Consider the following 18,385-nt stretch of genomic DNA (forward strand, 5'->3'; position numbering starts at 1 on the left):
CGGGCGAGTACGTGAAGCAACTGTCGCAGCAGTCGGACGGCGACCGGGACCTGCAAGAGCACCGGCAGCGCATCCAGGCGCTGAGCGAGGAGACGGCGCAAAGCCTGAAGCGCAACGTCTACCAGAACTACCGGCAGTTCATCGAGACAGCGCGCGAGATCAGCTACCTGGAGAGCGAGATGTACCAGCTCAGCCACATCCTCACGGAGCAGAAGGGCATCATGGAGGCCGTCACCCAGGCCCTGCTGCTGCAGGCTGACCGTGATGACCCCGCGCTGGGCGTCCGCCGTGCCGCCACCGACTCTCACGGCAACAACCCCTTCCTGCCCCTGTCAGCCAAGGAGGTGGCAGTCAGCGAGGAGGGCCGGCAACGCACGCTCACCACCCTGCTGGAGAAGGTGGAGGGCTGCCGGGACCTGCTGCCTGAGAGCCCTGGCAAGTACCTGGTATACAATGGGGACCTGGTGGAGTACGATGCTGACCACATGGCGCAGGTGCAGCGGGTGCACGCCTTCCTCATGAATGACTGCCTGCTGGTGGCCACCTGGCTGCCCAACCGGCGTGGCGCCTACCTCTACGATGCCCTCTACCCGCTGGACGGGCTGGCCGTGGTCAATGTCAAGGACAACCCGCCCATGAAGGACATGTTCAAGCTGCTCATGTTCCCCGAGAGCCGCATCTTCCAGGCCGAGAACGCCAAGATCAAGAAGGAGTGGCTGGAGGTGCTGGAGGAGACCAAGCGGAGCCGTGCCCTGAGTGAGAAGCTGCGGCTGGAGCAGGAGGCTCTGCCGCGGGCAGCCCCGCCCTCTCCAGAGTCATCCAACCCCTTCGAGAAGGATGAGGATGAAGTGGAGCCTCCACCCGAGCAGGAGAAAGTGGATCTGTCCCTGGAGTGGATCCAGGAGCTTCCTGAGGACCTGGATGTCTGCATTGCCCAGAGGGATTTTGAGGGTGCAGTGGACCTGCTCGATAAGCTGAACGAGTATTTGGCAGACAAGCCCGTCAGCCAGCCGGTGAGGGAGCTCCGGACAAAAGTGGATGAGAGAGTTAGGCAGCTCACAGATGTGCTGGTGTTTGAGCTCTCTCCAGATCGCTCGCTGCGTGGTGGGCCAAGGGCTACTCGCCGGGCTGTGTCTCAGCTCATTCGCTTGGGTCAGTCGACCAAGGCTTGCGAGCTGTTCTTGAAGAACCGGGCGGCCGCTGTGCACACGGCCATCCGTCAGCTGCGCATTGAAGGTGCTACTCTGCTGTACATCCACAAGCTGTGCCATGTGTTTTTCACCAGCTTGCTGGAGACTGCCAGGGAGTTTGAGACGGACTTTGCTGGTAACAGTGGCTGCTACTCTGCCTTTGTTGTGTGGGCACGCTCTGCCATGAAGATGTTTGTAGACGCCTTCAGCAAGCAGGTGTTTGACAGCAAAGAGAGCTTGTCAACTGCTGCTGAATGTGTGAAGGTAAGCACGTGTAAGAAAGCACAGTCCAGTCAATTGAGCAGAAACCTGGAATTCTGCAGCCCTGTATGTCTCATCCTCCCTTGGCTAACTTACTGTTTTTGGGCAGGAGGTGGTAAAACAGGTTCACCTATAGCTTTTCTTTAGTAAAGGGAGGGTGTGGAGGGCTTTGCATTGCTTTTCTTCGGTTTGTGTTTTACCCCACTACTATCAGAAATGCCAGTGTTGGCCTTACTTAAAAGAGTGGGAGTATTGAAACTTTAGCAAAGAATCCCTTTCTACAAAATATTTATTGGATTGTCATGATAATATGCCTTAACAAAGGCTTTTAAGAAAAATACTGAACTCCTTTTTTTCTCAGTTGCTGAACTGTGACATCTTTATCATAATTATGTTTCATAGTTTCATAGTTGATAGGGTTGGAAGGGACCTGAGCAGATCATCAAGTCCAACCCCCTGCCATGGGCAGGAATGAATGCTGGGATCAAATGACCCTGGGTAGGTGATTATCTAGCCTCCTTTTTGAAGACCCCCAAGGTAGGAGCGAGCACCACTTCCCTTGGAAGTTGGTTCCAGATCCTAGCCACCCTGACTGTGAAGTAGTGTCTCCTGATGTCTAGCCTGAACCTACTCTCAATCACTTCTGTAAATGTCTGTAGTGTTTTTATGGTAGACAGGATCTGTATTTCTGTCATTTAAAAAAGTCCGATACATAAGTTGAAGAGAGGCAGAATAAAGTGCAATGTGTATTCTTTTCCAGACTCTTATTCTCTGCCTAATTCTTCAGGTATGCAAATTAGGACTAAGAATTACCTATTTTCATGGGTGTTGGGGTGGTTAAGTAGCTCATATCTATGTGGCATACAGATAAGTATTTATAATGATGTTTGTTATTGTAGGTAGCTAAGGAGCACTGTAAGCAGCTTAGTGAGATTGGACTGGACCTTACCTTCATCATTCACACCCTGCTGGTGAAAGACATCAAAGGTGCTTTGCAAAGCTACAAGGATATCATCATTGAGGCCACCAAGCATCGCAACTCTGAAGAGATGTGGAGAAAGATGAACCTGATGACTCCTGAGGCTCTGGGGAAACTCAGAGAGGAAATGAGAAGTTGTGGTGTCTGTAGTTTTGACCAGTACACAGGTGATGACTGCTGGGTCAATCTTAGCTACACTGTGGTTGCTTTTACCAAGCAGACTATGGCCTTCTTGGAGGAAGCACTAAAGCTTTACTTCCCAGAATTGCACATGGTTCTCCTGGAAAGTCTTGTGGAAATCATCCTTGTAGCTGTTCAGCATGTTGATTACAGTTTGCGGTGTGAACAGGACCCTGAGAAGAAAGCATTCATCAGGCAGAATGCATCCTTCCTGTATGAAACTGTTCTTCCTGTCATAGAGAAAAGGTTTGAGGAAGGGGTCGGAAAGCCAGCCAAGCAGCTACAGGATCTGAGGAATGCTTCAAGACTTATGCGTGTAAATCCTGAAAGTACAACCTCTGTGGTGTGAAATGAAATGCTGTTCCCTTCAAAGGGTCTACTATGCACTTCGAGATAATGTTATCTATGGACATACCTTTAAAATTTTTCCAAGTCTTTCAAAGCCACAGAACTCCAACTGCAAACTTTCTGATGCTTAAGGCATATGAGCAAACTTTGAAAGCAAGTAAAGGGGAAAAAGTTTCTTAGAGAAAAAGAGGAGCATTGGGTTAGCCTTGCTTAGGATATCTCTCTCCCTGCTTAACGGTGCCTATTGTGGTGTGTTAAACTGAAAAGAAATCATGATGATAGTACATCATTCTTCTCTGGGCCAAATAAACTATTGGTGAAGTATGATAAATAAGTAAAAATGTATACCTTATGCAGAAATGAAATATAATCTGTAGTCACATGTCAAATAACATGATTTAAAAACACTGCAGTGTTTCCAAATGAGTGTAATTGCTTGGTTTACTGTATGGGTGTGGTACTTGGTGAAGCTCATCTCCCTTCCAAACATGACTCAGCTCCATGGAATAGCAAATGCATTTGTACAACTGGCATTATGATATAACGAGGCAGGCAGTTTCAGTTATCAGAAACACAGGAAGCACTTCCACAATTAAAAATCTTACTTGAGAGAACATTCATTTATGCAAGTTTTAAAGGAATATTCTTAACTTAAATCACATCACTTTGAATATACTCTACCTACTGCTAGAAAAACTGCATGTAAGATCCTGAAAGAAATTGCAACTTATTCATTCATTTTTCCAATTTAATTCAGTGGGAGTTAGAGTAGGTTCAATATGTAAACCGCACAGTTTAGTTTTAGGTTTGGGAATTGTTCACTGAAATTCCATTGTCTGCCTGTAGAAATCTCAACAAAGAGCCCTTGTTTCAGAACAAATGAGATAGCATTATGCAAGAGGAAGGGGAAAGTATTACTTTACATTTGGGAAACTTCTATCTTCACTGTACAAGTAACACTTTTTTAATAAAATAAATGAAGCTTTTCTTAAATATAAACGCAAGTGCACATATTAAAGTTACTGCAAATTTGTTAATATTGCTTCCTGTATTACAGTAATTGGCTAGTCCAGTTCTATTTTTTTAAACAAAACTACGTTATACCTGACTGCTTCTGAGAATTGGAAGTTCTTTACATTACAGCCACTATGGCACCACAGACTTCCCCAGAATATCCTGTCAAATGTGTTTTAGCAGTAACCAGGTTTTAGCAGGACCATATTTAGAGATGAGAATTTTTAAAATTAATATACTTGGTTTCATTGTGTAGCCAGCCAAGGTGCCACTTTCACAGGATACATACATGTATGCACGTGCGTGCACACACTTTCACATATACACTCATGCACCTGTTCACTTAGATTTTGAGCAGTGAACCATCATTTCATTCCATAGTAATTTCTGAAAGGAGATCACAACTTATTCTTGACTCAGCCCATTTACCTGTCTTTAACCAATCTTGTAACCGTAGGTCATTTTAGTCATGAAAAAGTGATGTTAAAGAACTGTATGTCAAATCTCTGTAGGCTCTCCTTAACTGGAATGGTTGAGTTTCATACTTTTTGTGCATTTTTGAACTAGTGCCTCCTTTAAATAAGACTCTTAGTGATTCATGTCATTGTGATAGACGCCTTATAAATGCATGCAATAACAAATATTTAATGAGTAAAAACTCCTGAACAGCTGCCTATATTGTACTCTTTCTGTTTCCAGCTAGGTGTATTTTATCTTTATTTTGAGGGCTGGTTTCCACTGTGGTGCTTCTTGAATTCCTGTTTTGCTTCCAGGTTATATAGGGTATCCTTCTATTGCAATCATTTCATCTCAGAATTATAGCTGGGTCCACTCTAAATTTCTTTTGTATGTCAAAATCATAGGAAAAAATATTAAGATTTTTCTATAGCAAAGAATCATTTCCGTGTCTTACCTTAGTTGAAGGTGATAGAAGGCCACTAAAATATTCCTCTTATTCTAAATTACAGTGACGATGAGAATTATAGCTCAGGATATAATGTTGATTCCACAATGCATACATCTGCTGGATTTATTTCATTACTGAATTCTGTTTTTCATAGCTTACCAGTCAAGAGTGGTTTGGTAATTTATCCATATCCGCTATGTTCTGTGACTGGTTCTGAACATTTTTTGTACAGGACCCATTTGTAAGCATCGATGGTCAGTGTGGAACCAGTGCTGCTCGTTCCTGACCTGCTGCCCTCCAGGCCCCAGCTTCCCAGCCTGGGAAGGGGGTGGAGGATGGGGATGGGGGGTCCAAGCAGCCCCTTTCAGCCTGGAGCTCATTTTTCTCCTTTAAAGTAGAATACATTTTTAAAGTTTGTTTGTGATCCTTTCATATATTCTTGCAACCCACTTTTGGGTCATAACCTATGGGTTGAGAAATGCTGTTCTATGACATATTTATCTAAGTTAAGTGATATGTTAGATGGATCAGCCTTAGAGAGTTTGTTTGGGAACCATTTTAAAATTGGTTATAAAAGAGAATCATATATATTAGGGCTGTTAGTTAATTGCAGTTAACTTAGTGCAATTAATGCACTAATTTTGTAAACAAGTGTTAATTGCACACATCGTGCTGCTGCTGGCCCCAGCCCGGTGGTACTGATGGGAACCCACGTGCACAGCCCTTCCCCGGCCCACCCTGTGCCTGCTCTGGACTTAGTCTGGCAGAGTGGACCAGCTGGAATCTGCCCACACAGTTCTGACCCCATCCTGCCTTGTGCCTGCTCTGGACTCACCCACCCATGCTGGGCAGTGCCAGCAGTGGTGGCGGTCAGGCAGAAGCTGCTGCTCATCATGGGAGAAAAGCGGTCCCTCCCCCTTGCCGCTGTTGGGCCCTTCTTGCTGTAGATGCCTGGAGCCCATGCCCGTCTCTGCTGTCATCACTGCCTCCTTCAGGCCACCTTTCAGGGTAGCGGTGGCAGTGCAGAGGAGCTGCAGGGCAGCCCGGGCACAGGCTCCAGGCAGCTGCAGGAAGAAAAGCCCAGCAGTGGCAAGGGGGAGGGGCGCTTTTCCCTCATGCCAAGCAGCAGTTTCTGCCCAGCCACCACTGCTGTTCTGCTCTCAGCATAGGCAGGTGAGTCTGGAGCAGGCACAGAGTGGGCCAGGGTTGAGGCTGTTCACACAGGTTCTGGCTGGCCTGCTCTGGCAGGTGCAAGTCCAGAGCAGGCACAGGATGGGCTGGGGTCTGGGCTAGGTCTGTGCGCTGTTTTTGGGAAGGAAGAGTCACAGGGTGCACAGGCTCTGAGTTCTTGGGTTGGCAGGCAGGGGGTGCTGATTATTGTTTAACTGCGATCAAAATCATGATTAATTGCAACTATTTTTTTAAATCTCGCAGCTAATTACATTTAATTTTTTTAATTGTTTGACAGCCCTAATATGCGTGCGTGTCTGATGTATATTATTTATAGCTTGTTTCAGTCTAAAAGAAAGCACCTTTCATTAGGAGTGCAGAATAATATACTGAAGAATTTGAATTTATTACAGTTTAAGAAGGGTAATCTAATTCAGGCCCTGATTTTTCACTGCAGAAGGTTTGCTGTAGGAAGCTGGGCTGCAGCTTTCTAAATCAGGATATTCTAGCCTTAGAAGAAGTGATAATAAGAGAAGGCCATAACAGAGGAGGTATAATATCCCTTCCTGTCAGCAGAGGATTGGACATGGAAGAATTTAATTCTGTTTTGACCCCAAGCCTCTTAATGCAGCCTCCCTGCTGTCACCCTACCAATGTCATGTTATAGAACAGCTGGCAAAGGAGACAGGATCTCTGGACAGTAGATGAGAGAGTCCAGGACTTTATTCATTTACATAGCCAAATGTTCCAGTTACTTGACTCTTACAAATCAACAGATTCATTTTTGTGCACTGGGGTTTGAGCTGTCAGAACTGCAGTGGGTAGCACTGGTATGTTGTAACTTGTCCTGTTTATGGCTGAGAATTTATATAGGGCAAAATAAATTAATTCTGAGGCAAGTTTCATAAGTGTATGTTAATTAAAATAGATATTAAGATACACATTTAAAAATTAATTTAAAATACATTTCAAATTTATCTGTAGCAATGGTAAGTGGCACTTTTCCCCTGAATCTATATGCAGGGAGAGATGGTATTGTTCAAGTTAAACTTAGTTTTGGAATTTGTAGTAATTGTTCGAGTAAAATAAATTAATTTTGTTGGTTTGGGGGGAAGGTAGCCATATTTCTCCTATTAAAATAGTTTTTTTATTTAGAGATGAAAAGCTTGATGATTCCTCTAGCTTTAACAAAATTGTAACTTTCTGCATAAAATTAAGACAATTGTTACTCAATGAGTTGATGTGTATCATAGAAGTTAATGTAATAACATTTCTGAATGGAGGGGAACAAAATAAGTATGGATATAAATTCTGAGTCATCAGAATAGAAATGATGTTACATTACCAACCACTTAATCAGGAAAAGAATGCTGAGGATTTGATCCAAAGATTATGGAATGGTCCATAGAAAGATTCCTAGTGATTCCCAAGTGAATCTTTTCAAGGTGAAAGAAGTAACTAAGTAATAAAAACATAATTATTGGTCACTTCTGCCACCTACATAAAAACAGCAATTTATACAACAAGATACAAAGTTTAGAGAAACAATTTCTTACCACTCTAAATCAGTTGTACTCAAAAGACCAGATCCAGCATGTGGAGCTGTGTCATCTGCTTTGTGGGTCTCCCCGCAAGCCAGGAAATTTTTTATCAGGAGCAGTGGCAGAATCCCACCTGCAGCAGCAACGCAGCAGGCTTGATCCAGTGGTCTGGGGGCTCACAAATTGCCAATCCCTGCTACAAAGAGTACCTCTAAGGCCTCTTCTACACATTACAGGTATCATGCAATTAACTGATTAAGTACATAATTACTTTAAGGCCAGCCACACATGCAAAGTACTTGTCTCGCAATGAAAAGCTCCAACCAGCTATAAAGTTAGACCTTGAAAATGTGTACTAACTATAGCTGGTTGCTATCAAGCTTTCATTTGCATGTGTAGCAGGGTCTCCCCTGTGGCTGGGATCCCTGTCAGCTGACAGGGGTCCCAGCTGCAGGAGTGCACCATGCCTAGCATGAAACCCCCAAGCTTTAGGCATCACAGGTGCTGCAACCCCCAGGGCCCTGGGAATTTCATGCCCCCCCCCCACAAGCCTGGGTGATCACAGCTGCCACAATCCTGCAGCCCCGGGGGTGTGAGGGGAACCCCTGTAACTGAGAGTCCTTCAACTGAGGGAGATCCCAACCATGGGAGCTTGCTTCTTACCAGTGCAGCGGGAGCCTGATCCCAGGCAATAAGATACAATGGCATCTAATGTGCAATCTCACAATCACGACTCCTGCCATCCTATTGTGCCTTTATCTGTGTTGTGGGGGCCTAAGTTGACATGACGTGTCCCCTGGCTAGCAAAGTCTTCCTCCTAGGGTTTGCTTATGGTAGGAAAAGTTCCACCATAATGCACCAGCAGTGCAATTTTAGTGATATGGTGAGATAACTACTGTATTTACTGAAATCCAAGACACGGATTTTTCCCCAGTCAACATGGGTGGGAAAGCTCCTTGTCTTAGATTCAAGTACAACATGGGCAACTGGTGCAGCTTTAGGGGAGGCATGTGCCCCCCCCACCCTGCAACCTGTCCTGCTGACCTGGGGGGGCGTCCCCCCCCACGGGCAATCCTGCAACAGCCAATCGCTGCAGCCGATCACTGGGATCACTGCAGCTGCAACTGCAGCTACTTCTGGGAGTGGCTGCAACCACTTTTGGGAGCAAGCGCAGGCGGATCACTGCAGCTGCTCCTGGAAGCAGCTGCAGTGATTGCAGCGATCAGCTGGTGCTTGCAGGGACAGCAAGGTCAGGGGGTGCACCAGCACTCTCATGGGGTGCACACACACTCCCTATGTGTCACCACTGAAGTACAAGCAGCAGGGGACCAGCAGCTGTGCCTGAGTTGTGGCTACAGGCAGCAGCTGGAGGCAGCATGTGCCTTGTGCTCTCTGCCCCAGGCCAGAGTGGGGCTCAAACCCAAACCAGAGTTGTGAGGGGAAAGTAAGCAGCAGTGGCAGCAGTGGGGTGGGCAGTAATGTGGAAGTAGGCAGAAGGGGGGAGGTAACGTGGGGGGCAGGCAAGAGCGAGGCAAGTCATAGGGGGCACAGGTTCCAGGGGGTGGAGGCATCATAAGGAGGAGCAGGCACCAGGGGGCCCAGGTGCTGGATAGGCAGGCAGGAGGGGGGCCACACGGGAGGAAGGTACCAGCGTGGCAGGAAGTGGTGGCAGGGGACAGATGGCAAGGAGCAGAGGTCAGGCCAGTTAACTCTCCTGCGGCTTGCCCTTCTACCATTTATTCCTTGCCCCAATGTGGGGGAGAGAGGAACACAAACTGAAGACAACCCTCCAAAAACTAGATTCTGGACATCGAACATGATATCATTTATAAATGTTCCATGTCTGGAATCTAATTTTTAGGGGGTCATCTTAAATTCAGAGTAATCTTGGATTCAGGTAAATAAAGTATGCCTGCAAAACACAGAAGACTGTGTTGGCTGAGCTTGTGTTGTTCAGGAGTGTTGTATGCCAGTGAAACAATTCTTTCTTTTGGCAAATGCTGTCTCTCCATGAGGGGCCTCTCCTTGAGGTTGCTGTGTCTCCATGAGGGGCCCCATGGCCAGAGGTGGAATGAGAAGGGTTTGTGCTTTCTGTAAACTTTGCTCTATAACAAGGGTGGGGGGAAGGGGCAGGGCCACTGAGCACCAGAAGGGAGGGGTACTGAGGGATCACCTGTTCCAGGGACTCAAAAAAAATGTCCGGCTTCTGCTGCCATGTTGTGATTTTCCCATTCCAGCTGTTGCTCCCACAGCAGCCGTATGGTGTCTATGCACCTGGCTGCTGCTACTGCAACAGCAGTGCTATGGCACTGCTTCTGCGGCCTAGTCGCAGACTGCATGGGGAGGACACCATTTTGTTGCCTCTATTAAGTTGTTGCCTGGGGCTAATACTTGGCTCATTCCCCACACCACACCAAGTTACATTACTGATGCGGCACAGCTATAGTGGAAGTGGGGTTCTTCCACATAGATTAACTCAAGAACTAAGCTCTAATGAACTAACACCAAGTCTGAGTGAGAGTGTCTATACAAGGCTTTTAATGTGCTTTAATTAAGATACTTTTACATCATACCTTCAGTTAATTCATCTTATAATTCCTGAGGGGGGTCTCTCCAGTGAAATGCCTGTATCATAGCTTACACCAGGGTAGAAGTTTATTCATAATTATATTCCTCCCAAAAAAATATTTGGGGCTTTGGACCCTTATTTACATTTTTGGATAGTGGAGACCAGGTATCAAATACCCTCATTAACATTTGGACAAAGAATCAGCCTTCTAACCAAATAGTCTTCTTCAATGAACACAGGCATAGTTTTGTAATTACTTGCTTGACACCCAAGCTGACACAGACGCCCTTCTATTAGCACAGAGACGGGCAATTATTTTAGGCGGAGGGCCACTTACTGAGTTTTGGCAAGGCATTGAGGGCCGCATGACAGGCAGCCAGGGACAGATAAATATTAACTTTCTAAATTTTTTAGGGTCTCCGTGGGCCGGATAGAATGGCTTGGCTGGCCGAATATGGCCTGTGGACTACATTTTGCCCACCCCTGTATTAGCAAGTATTGCATCTCAGTTTACTTAAATATAAATGAGTTGAGTGAATAGACAAATAGCACTTCAGTGCGTCTTTCCCCAGTCCTGCTGTGGCTGTGAGGAACTATAAGGGTTTTTTGTTTTTTTTGAAGTGGGGGGAATTAGGGGTAGAAGTTTGCTTAAAGTCTATCACCATGTAAATAGCCTTTTATCCTGCATTATCCCTGTGCCAGGGGCGCAGTTTTGGGAAGAGGGGGAGCCCTGCCCAGAGGCAAAACCCCAACCAGGGAGAAGAAGGAAAATATGGACCTACCTGTTCCAGGGGCCAGGAGGAGTGAGGAAGCCCGGGACAGGGAACCACCTGTGTGGTTTGTAAGCCGTGCTTACATACAGATGGGGCCAGGTGATGTCATGGGGATACATCATCCGGCAGAGATTAAAGGAAGCCACAAAACTGTGGGAAGGCTGCCGAGGGCCAGGGAATGGGCAGGAACCCACCAGCCAGGAAGGGACCAGCCGCAGCAGGCGTCTGACAGCCGAGACAGCGACGGAAGCAGCAACAGCAGCCATGACAGCAGCGGCTGTGGATCCGGCACTGGCACCAGCAGCTGCGGCGGAAGCAGCGATGGCAGCAGTGGCTGTAGCAGCCAAGAAGGCAGCAGGGAGGCCCTGACCCTGGGAAGCCCGATGGGGATCGAGGTCACTGGCGGAGAGGCTGGCAGAGGCAGTGGCAGGAGTTCCCCGAGCCAAGGATCAGCGAGGATTGGAGACGCTGGCAAGGAAGCTGGCAGGAAAGCCGGCAGTGGTGACTGCAGCAACAGCAGTAGGAGCAGCGGGGAGCCTTAAGCCGGAGAAGCCTGGCGAGACCCAAAGGAACCGACGAAGGAGCCCGTGGTAACCCCGGGGCAGAACGGGGGCCAAGCCTATCCAGGCCCACCCACCGGAGTCTGACCAGAGGTCTAGGGTGACCATCATTGTGAGATGACGTGGGGGCCCGAGAAGACATCCGAGGAGCTGGCATCAGACAAAATCAAGAGACCCGCCTCACAAAGGTGGTGCGTGGCCGGGGTATATGGGAGGTTGGAGCCCCGTGAGTGTACGCCTAGTTGCGTGACAACCCTGGAGGCAACTCAGAAGGGGACCCCCTCCACAGAAGGGTCATTCAAAGTCATGGCAGGCGAGTTAGGGGGTCTCCTGGAAGACAACCGGAGTATCCTTTAGGGTCTGCACATGGGACCGAGGCAGACAAGATCAATTGCCCAGGCAAAGGTGGTACAGGAATGGACCGTAGAGTGGAGGCGGGTACAATCCCCATGTTTCTCTGGTTGTCCTGTTACGCAGCGGGAGGAGAAACTTTGAATCTCCAAAGTTCTTGTCTGCATAAGAAAATGGCACTGATATAACTTATTGGCTTAGTGCGGAATCCTTTAAATCTGGTTGAAAAGTGTCTTCATAGAATCATAGGGTTAACTTGGACCTCAGGGTCACCTAGTCCCACTTGCCTTTTATTGAATTAGTTGATGGTACTACAGTCTTATATGGAATATGGCAGTAATGGTCTTGCTATGGCTCTAGAGGGATAAGTTTTGAGCCTCGCTCTGGAGTTGTCCCAAAGGCCATCACTAATTGTTCTAACTGCAAATGAGTACCTGGTAGATTGGGATGGGAAGTCAGAGATTGCTGGGTATAAGGCTGGCCACATTGTTTCCCTGTGTACTGTGGGCTACAGAACCTGGTCAGTCATGCTAGTCAGATGAGCTGTTAGGCTCAGACAGGCTTTTGAAAGTATTTTGTTGCCAAAAAAGGATTAGAAACAAATATAAAATTATTGGGTCAAACATAGCTGTTGGTTACATTAGTGTAAATCTGCAGCAGCCTTCCTCGCTATAATGGAGTAATTCTGGATTTCCCCAGTGTGGGAAGATACTTTTAAGGCCAGATTGCAAACCACCTACACTGGAGAACAGTTACACTCAGGAACTCCTGTTTTGCAATTATTGTTCACGTGAGTAAGTCCATAAGGGGCTCACAACTTGAGCCTAATTATATTTACATTACATCTGTAATAAATATGGTGGTTCCTTTTGGATGGATGATGGTCAGACGGATCTCAGATAAATAAGTTACAGTCAGTCAAGAGTGTTGGTATCGAAGCATCATTTTAGGAAGACACGCAAATTCATGTTAGGTACCTGGCAGACAAGGTCCTTTGGGTAAATGTGATATCTTTTATTTGACCAACTAAAATGGTTGAAAAAATTCTTCTTTGCAAGCTTTTTGGTACAAAAGCCTGCAAAGAAGAATTTTTCCAATTATTTTAGTTAGTCTAATAAAAGATATCGGATTTACCCAAATAATCTTGTCTGCCTATGTCCTTAGACCAATACGGCTATAACCTATACCCCCGTTAGGTGTTTGTGTTTTCCTTTTCTTTTTATTTTTTTAAGGAAAACTCCCCAACAAATACAGTAGAGCTAAAGCACGAGGGACCAGACTTTTAAATGTGTTTAGGAATCTAAAGATGCAGACAGATGCAACTGAGATTTTCATAAGTCCTTCTGTACCCACTTGAGACTTGCATTTAACTAATTGAATATTTGCATTCCCTGGCACTGTGTGTAGAACTGCCTGAACCAAATGATCATGAGCCTGGCTATCCCTTACCTGGCCCTGCAAAGTAGGGAGTAGGTTGACTTTCCTATCCTGTTGATTCTAATGAGGACTAGTGAGAATCTATCCAGGATGAGGGCTAAAACCAAACACGTGGAAGCCAGGCTGTTGGAATGGTGTAGTCCTCGAAGCCTGCAGGCCAAGTCTATACTGCTTCTCTCCTGAGGCTGGGACTGTGGCTGAGAATGAAGGTCCACACACTTGTTCCCACTGTGTGTGTGACCCTCATTGTCTCTGAACATCTGACACAACTCAACTAAAATTCTAACATTGGCATTAAGGCTGAACTGATATTACCAGTATCTCACTCAAACCCTGGCCACACATCCCTCGTACTACCTTATGTACTGGGCATGCCTACATGTATATTTACACTAGCTTAAATTTACTGCACCATAAGTTACTGCACAGTAAAAGCAGAAATAGGCCAGCGTCTACATGTGCAGATTTAAGGTGTATTAACATTGTGTTAACTAAAGTTAGTCTGAAGTCAGTCCACATGCAAAGTGTTACTACACAGTAAGGTGTCTATATGTTTGTGATACAGGTATCAAATTTGCACTCAAGTTAGCATAAGTCACCATATTTATTGTGCAGTATGGGCATGCATGTGTACACGCACACTCGTACTGCCCAGTAATTCCAGTTACTGTGCAGTAAATGCACATGTGTAGATGCGCCCACTGGTCTGTAAAATGCAAACCCACTAATTAGCTAACTATACTTATCATTTAGTAGCTGCTAAATCAGGACCTGTAAAACCTTCTTTTCCACACATTGAACACCCAACTCTCCTGTGTTTGAATATTATAATTGTATTTATTTTTCATGTGGAAGTTTTAACTAACACATTACTCTAGTTTAAACGTTTATGACTATAGAGAGATAACCTCAGGAAGATTAAAATTAACAGTCTTTAAAATTTACATTCCCATCACTTATTCGCTTATTTGATCAACATAATTGCTTAGAGGGAGAGTTAATTGGAAAATGACATGCATTTATCCTCTCTACAGTGGAGGAGATGCCTATCCAGTGTTTTACTGCAGGCCCTTGCATTAATTCTAACGCTTCTGACAATTTTGGAAAAAACAGCATGGGTTTTTCATATATTGAATAATAATGAGGGGAAAAAAAGCTTCTCTTTGCTAGTGTGTCTATTTTCTGGTGTCCTAACATTTCTGACATTATCTGATATTTGTAGGAAGTAGATAGGGATTTAAGGTACATCTCCAAGGCAGCATACACACTAGATAGTAGCCACTGTGTTCTATGCATACTATAGTATGTATGCATTGCAGTATGTATCCTACACAACGCAGCATGTGCTGACATTTTGGGTTGTTTATCTGCAGTGCGTTAGCTAAGAATCCATGCTGCTGAGCTGCACATACTCCACACTGCATTCATATTGGCACTGTAGTTATATGACTTTGCTGTTCAGACACATGGAGGCACATCCCAAGGTTCTTAGAGCTCTGACAACTGGAGCCATTCTAGGAATTGCTGTGCCTTGCCCAACAGCCACAAGTCTGAAGGCTAGCATTTTCCCCCAGAATGTCTGCAAGATACTGTTTGTTTTCAGGCCTGGTAAAGGCAACTAGAAAATGCTCCTGTCATCCTAGGAATTGGGGCTATGCAGGCAATGCTGGGAGGTGTGGATGAGAAGCAGTGATGCTGTATCAGGGGCCTGGGAAGAAGGACTGACTGCAAGGCAGGAATGCTTTGTACTGGTTTATCTTTTTTTTTTATCATAGTGCTGCACAGTTCAAGCTAACTCCTATCCATTCAGTGTAGACTTACAGGCTAGGGACAGACATTACACATAAACTGGATTAAGTGATCAGAAACTAGTTTGAACCTGTAACAGAACAGGAGGTCAGTGTATATACACCAGTTTGAAAATGGCTGAAACCAGTTTGAGATAAACCTGGTTGAATGTAGTATCAGACTTAACTGATTTGGGTCAAACCAGTTTATGCAATGTCTGTCCCAGACCCTTTCCTGGTTTTAAGTTAAATCAGAGTCCTCCAGCATCCCAGTTGCTTTGCAACTCTGGATGGGGCTCTGCTGTCTGCTCCAGCCCAGCAGGGCTGGTCCCTCCCCTCTGCTCCCTGGCTGCAGCTCCAGCAGAGACTGCAGGCATCTGCCTGGCTTCCTCCTGCTCCACACCTTCTTCACCTCTGCCCGCACCCTCTGCTCAAGCAGGGATTCCCACCTCTTCTCTGGCTTACAGAGACACCTCTCTGCATTAGCTAGCAGACCACATGCTTGTCCGTGCTGTGGGAGAAAGGATAGTGTAGGCTTAGGGCCTTCTGGAGTTAATCAACAAGTAGCTGGTAATGTCCTTCCATTCCTTCATTGGAAAAAAAAGTTGTTTAAGAAGCGCTTGAACTAATGAGAGAGTCTGTTGTTTTGTTTGATGGGGTGATAAATGCTAACAACTCTCTGTGTAACTCCCCACTGTGTAACTAAATGCTTTCTTATCAACAGTGAAGGTGGAACCCCTCCCTAATCAGAGCATCCTGCTGGGGCCTAGCCATGCCCCACCCCCAGCTCAGCACTTTGGCAGGAAAGAGAGGGCTGCTTTAAAGCCCCCCAGCTTCTAACCTGAGCCACTGCAGGCAAGTGCCTGCATTTCTTTAGTCCAGAGAGGATGTCTGTACAGTTGCAAACTGGTTTAACCTAGCCAGGTTAGACTAACCTGCAAAGATTGAATCAATTTAGGCTTAGGCTTTTTGAACGCCTGTCCCTGGTCACAGACAACAAGGACAAGTGCACACATGCAGACTGGGGAATGATTGGCTAGGCTGTAGTACGTCAGAGAAGGACCTGAGGATTAAAGTAGACCACAAGCTGAATATGAGCCAACAGCATGCTCTTGTTACAATGGTGGCCAGCAGCATCCTAGGTTCTATTAACGCGAGTGTCACTTGCAAATCAAGGGAAGTGATTCTTCTGCTCTACTCAGCATTGATGAGGCTTCACCTAGAGTACTGTGTCCTGTTTTGGGTCCCGCACTTCAAGAAAGATGGGAATGGATTGGAAAGATTCCAGTGCAGAGCAAGAAAAATGATTAGAGGTCTGGGAAGTATGACTAATGAGGAAAGGCTGGAAGAAGTAGGGTTATTTAGTCTGGGGAAGAGAAGACTGAGGGGGGATTTGATAACAGACTTCAAATACCTGAAGGGTGAATACTAAAAGGATGGAGACGGCTTTTTATCTGTGGCTGTAGGAGACAGGACTATGGCTGCAAGCTGCAGTAGAGGAAATCTAGTCTGGATATTAGAAAGAACTTTCTGACTATTAGGGTGGTCAAACACAAACAGGCTACCTAGAGAAGTTGTGGAAACTCCATCCCTGGGAATTTTCAAGAGCAAGTTAGACAGACACTTGGCTGGGATGGTTTAATTAGGGATGATTCTACCTTGAGCAGGGTGCTGGACTAGATGGCCATATGAGGTCCCTTCCACCCTACTTTCCTATGATCCTGTGAGTCTTTGGTCCTTTTATTAAGCTTGCAATATGATGCCCTGAGTCGTCTTTCTTTTTGCAAGTATCCACACACCAACTTACTGGGTTTATTTAAATTTATTTTAAAAAAATGAAAGAAAAAAATCCAGGGTAAGCAGAGCAGCTGCCTGTTCCCAAGAAATACCACGTGCCACATAAATTATAGTGCTAGTGTCCATGTGCAAAACATTGAAAACATGGAACAGAAGACTATGATAGAACCCCACACTCCAAGCAGGCAGTTTCAATGATTATGGGAGCAGAAGAATAAAACACACCTCCTATTCTCCTTCCCCTTTTTGCAGCATTCTGTGTGCATTGCACAGGGCTGCAAAAGTGAATTGGTCTGGATACCCACAGAGTAAACAGAATACACATCTGCTCCAGTTTATGGATTTGTTCATTTCCCAGCAAAGCCCAGAGTTTGCCAGTGGAGCTGATACTGGACTGTCAGTAGAGCAGGTGCTATCACTGTTAGCCATAAGTTCTATCACCGATGAGCCATTCCATGGACAAATCCCCCCTTTCCCTATCCTCTGTTCCTCTGTGAGAAATTTGTCCCTGCTCAGACTGTGTCTCACTCTTCCTTCATTTTTGTCTGGTACCCCTTATGGACTTTGCTGTTTTTTGGTGTGGATGGAGGGGAGAGAAGGGCTGCCCTGGAAGCTACCAAATACCAGTAATGCCAACTCTTATGAAAAAGTCATGAGACTCCTGATTTCCAAGTCAAATTAACTCTGACTCATGATCTCTTGATAGATCAAATCTTGGGATTTTTTTCTTCTGGCAGGTGTAGAGAGTGCCAAGCTGGTAAGTCTGTGGAGGGGAAGGGGCAGGGGGGCAGATCAAGGCCCCCATGGTGAGGGAGGGAGTGGGGCAGGGGCTAGGGTGAATGGGGCCCTGGGGCCAGGGTGAATTATGCAGCAGAGCTGTGGGCAGCTGTCTGTCTGTGTGCGAGTGTATGTGTGTGTGTCTGCCCCTCACTCCCAAGCCACAGACCCACCAGCCCTGCTGCTACCCCTCACTTCTGACCCACAGTACCCTCCATCCTACCAGGGTGTGCAGGGACCCTCCCCCACTCCAGGCTCTAAACCTCATGCACACACCCACAGCCTCCCACCCCTTTACAAATAACACCCCGACACACATACACATACTTAAAATATAGGATCTCGTGATTTACAATCCAAATCTCTTGATTTTTAAGAGTTTGTCTCATAATTTTCGACATGGTGGGGTTGGTAATACTGAAATACTCTTCCACAGGGCAGACTCTCAATGGTAGGACAGTCACCCCACAGGAAGCACCATGGGGCGGGGGGAGGAGGCTTTCAAGATATCTCACCTCTGCAAAAAATCTACCTGCACTCCTGCCAAATGTCTCATGCCTACTCTTTCTTTTCTCCTGCTGCAGATCACATCTGCCCTAGAAGATTTCAGCATGATGTTGGCTCCACTGAGGTGAAAGAGCCATCCAAGAGACATCAATACATAGTGCTTTGTGCTGTGGAGGAAAGGGGGCAAAAAGAAAGAATCCCCCACTTGAGGTCCAGTATCAAGACAAGACAAGGTTT

At 46.1% G+C, this 18,385-nt stretch overlaps 2 protein-coding genes across 2 annotated transcripts in view; both read left to right on the forward strand.

Moving 5' to 3' along the window:
* Positions 1-4,646, forward strand: part of EXOC8 (exocyst complex component 8) — a 4,949-nt gene extending 303 nt beyond the window's left edge. The window contains exons 2-3 of the mRNA XM_019527459.1: positions 1-1,454; positions 2,351-4,646. Of these exons, the coding sequence (XP_019383004.1) occupies positions 1-1,454; positions 2,351-2,959 (2,063 nt within the window). The 3' untranslated portion in view covers positions 2,960-4,646. The remainder of the gene's footprint in view (positions 1,455-2,350) is intronic.
* A 6,285-nt stretch (positions 4,647-10,931) lies between these two features.
* The window catches only part of RHOU (ras homolog family member U), a 57,073-nt gene continuing 49,619 nt past the window's right edge, over positions 10,932-18,385 (forward strand). Inside the window, exon 1 of the mRNA XM_019526726.1 lies at positions 10,932-11,451. Coding sequence (XP_019382271.1) covers positions 10,932-11,451 — 520 coding nt within the window. The remainder of the gene's footprint in view (positions 11,452-18,385) is intronic.

This window comes from Gavialis gangeticus, unplaced genomic scaffold (assembly GCF_001723915.1).
Source record: "Gavialis gangeticus isolate Ggan-Ray unplaced genomic scaffold, GavGan_comp1, whole genome shotgun sequence".
Lineage (NCBI taxonomy): Eukaryota > Metazoa > Chordata > Crocodylia > Gavialidae > Gavialis > Gavialis gangeticus.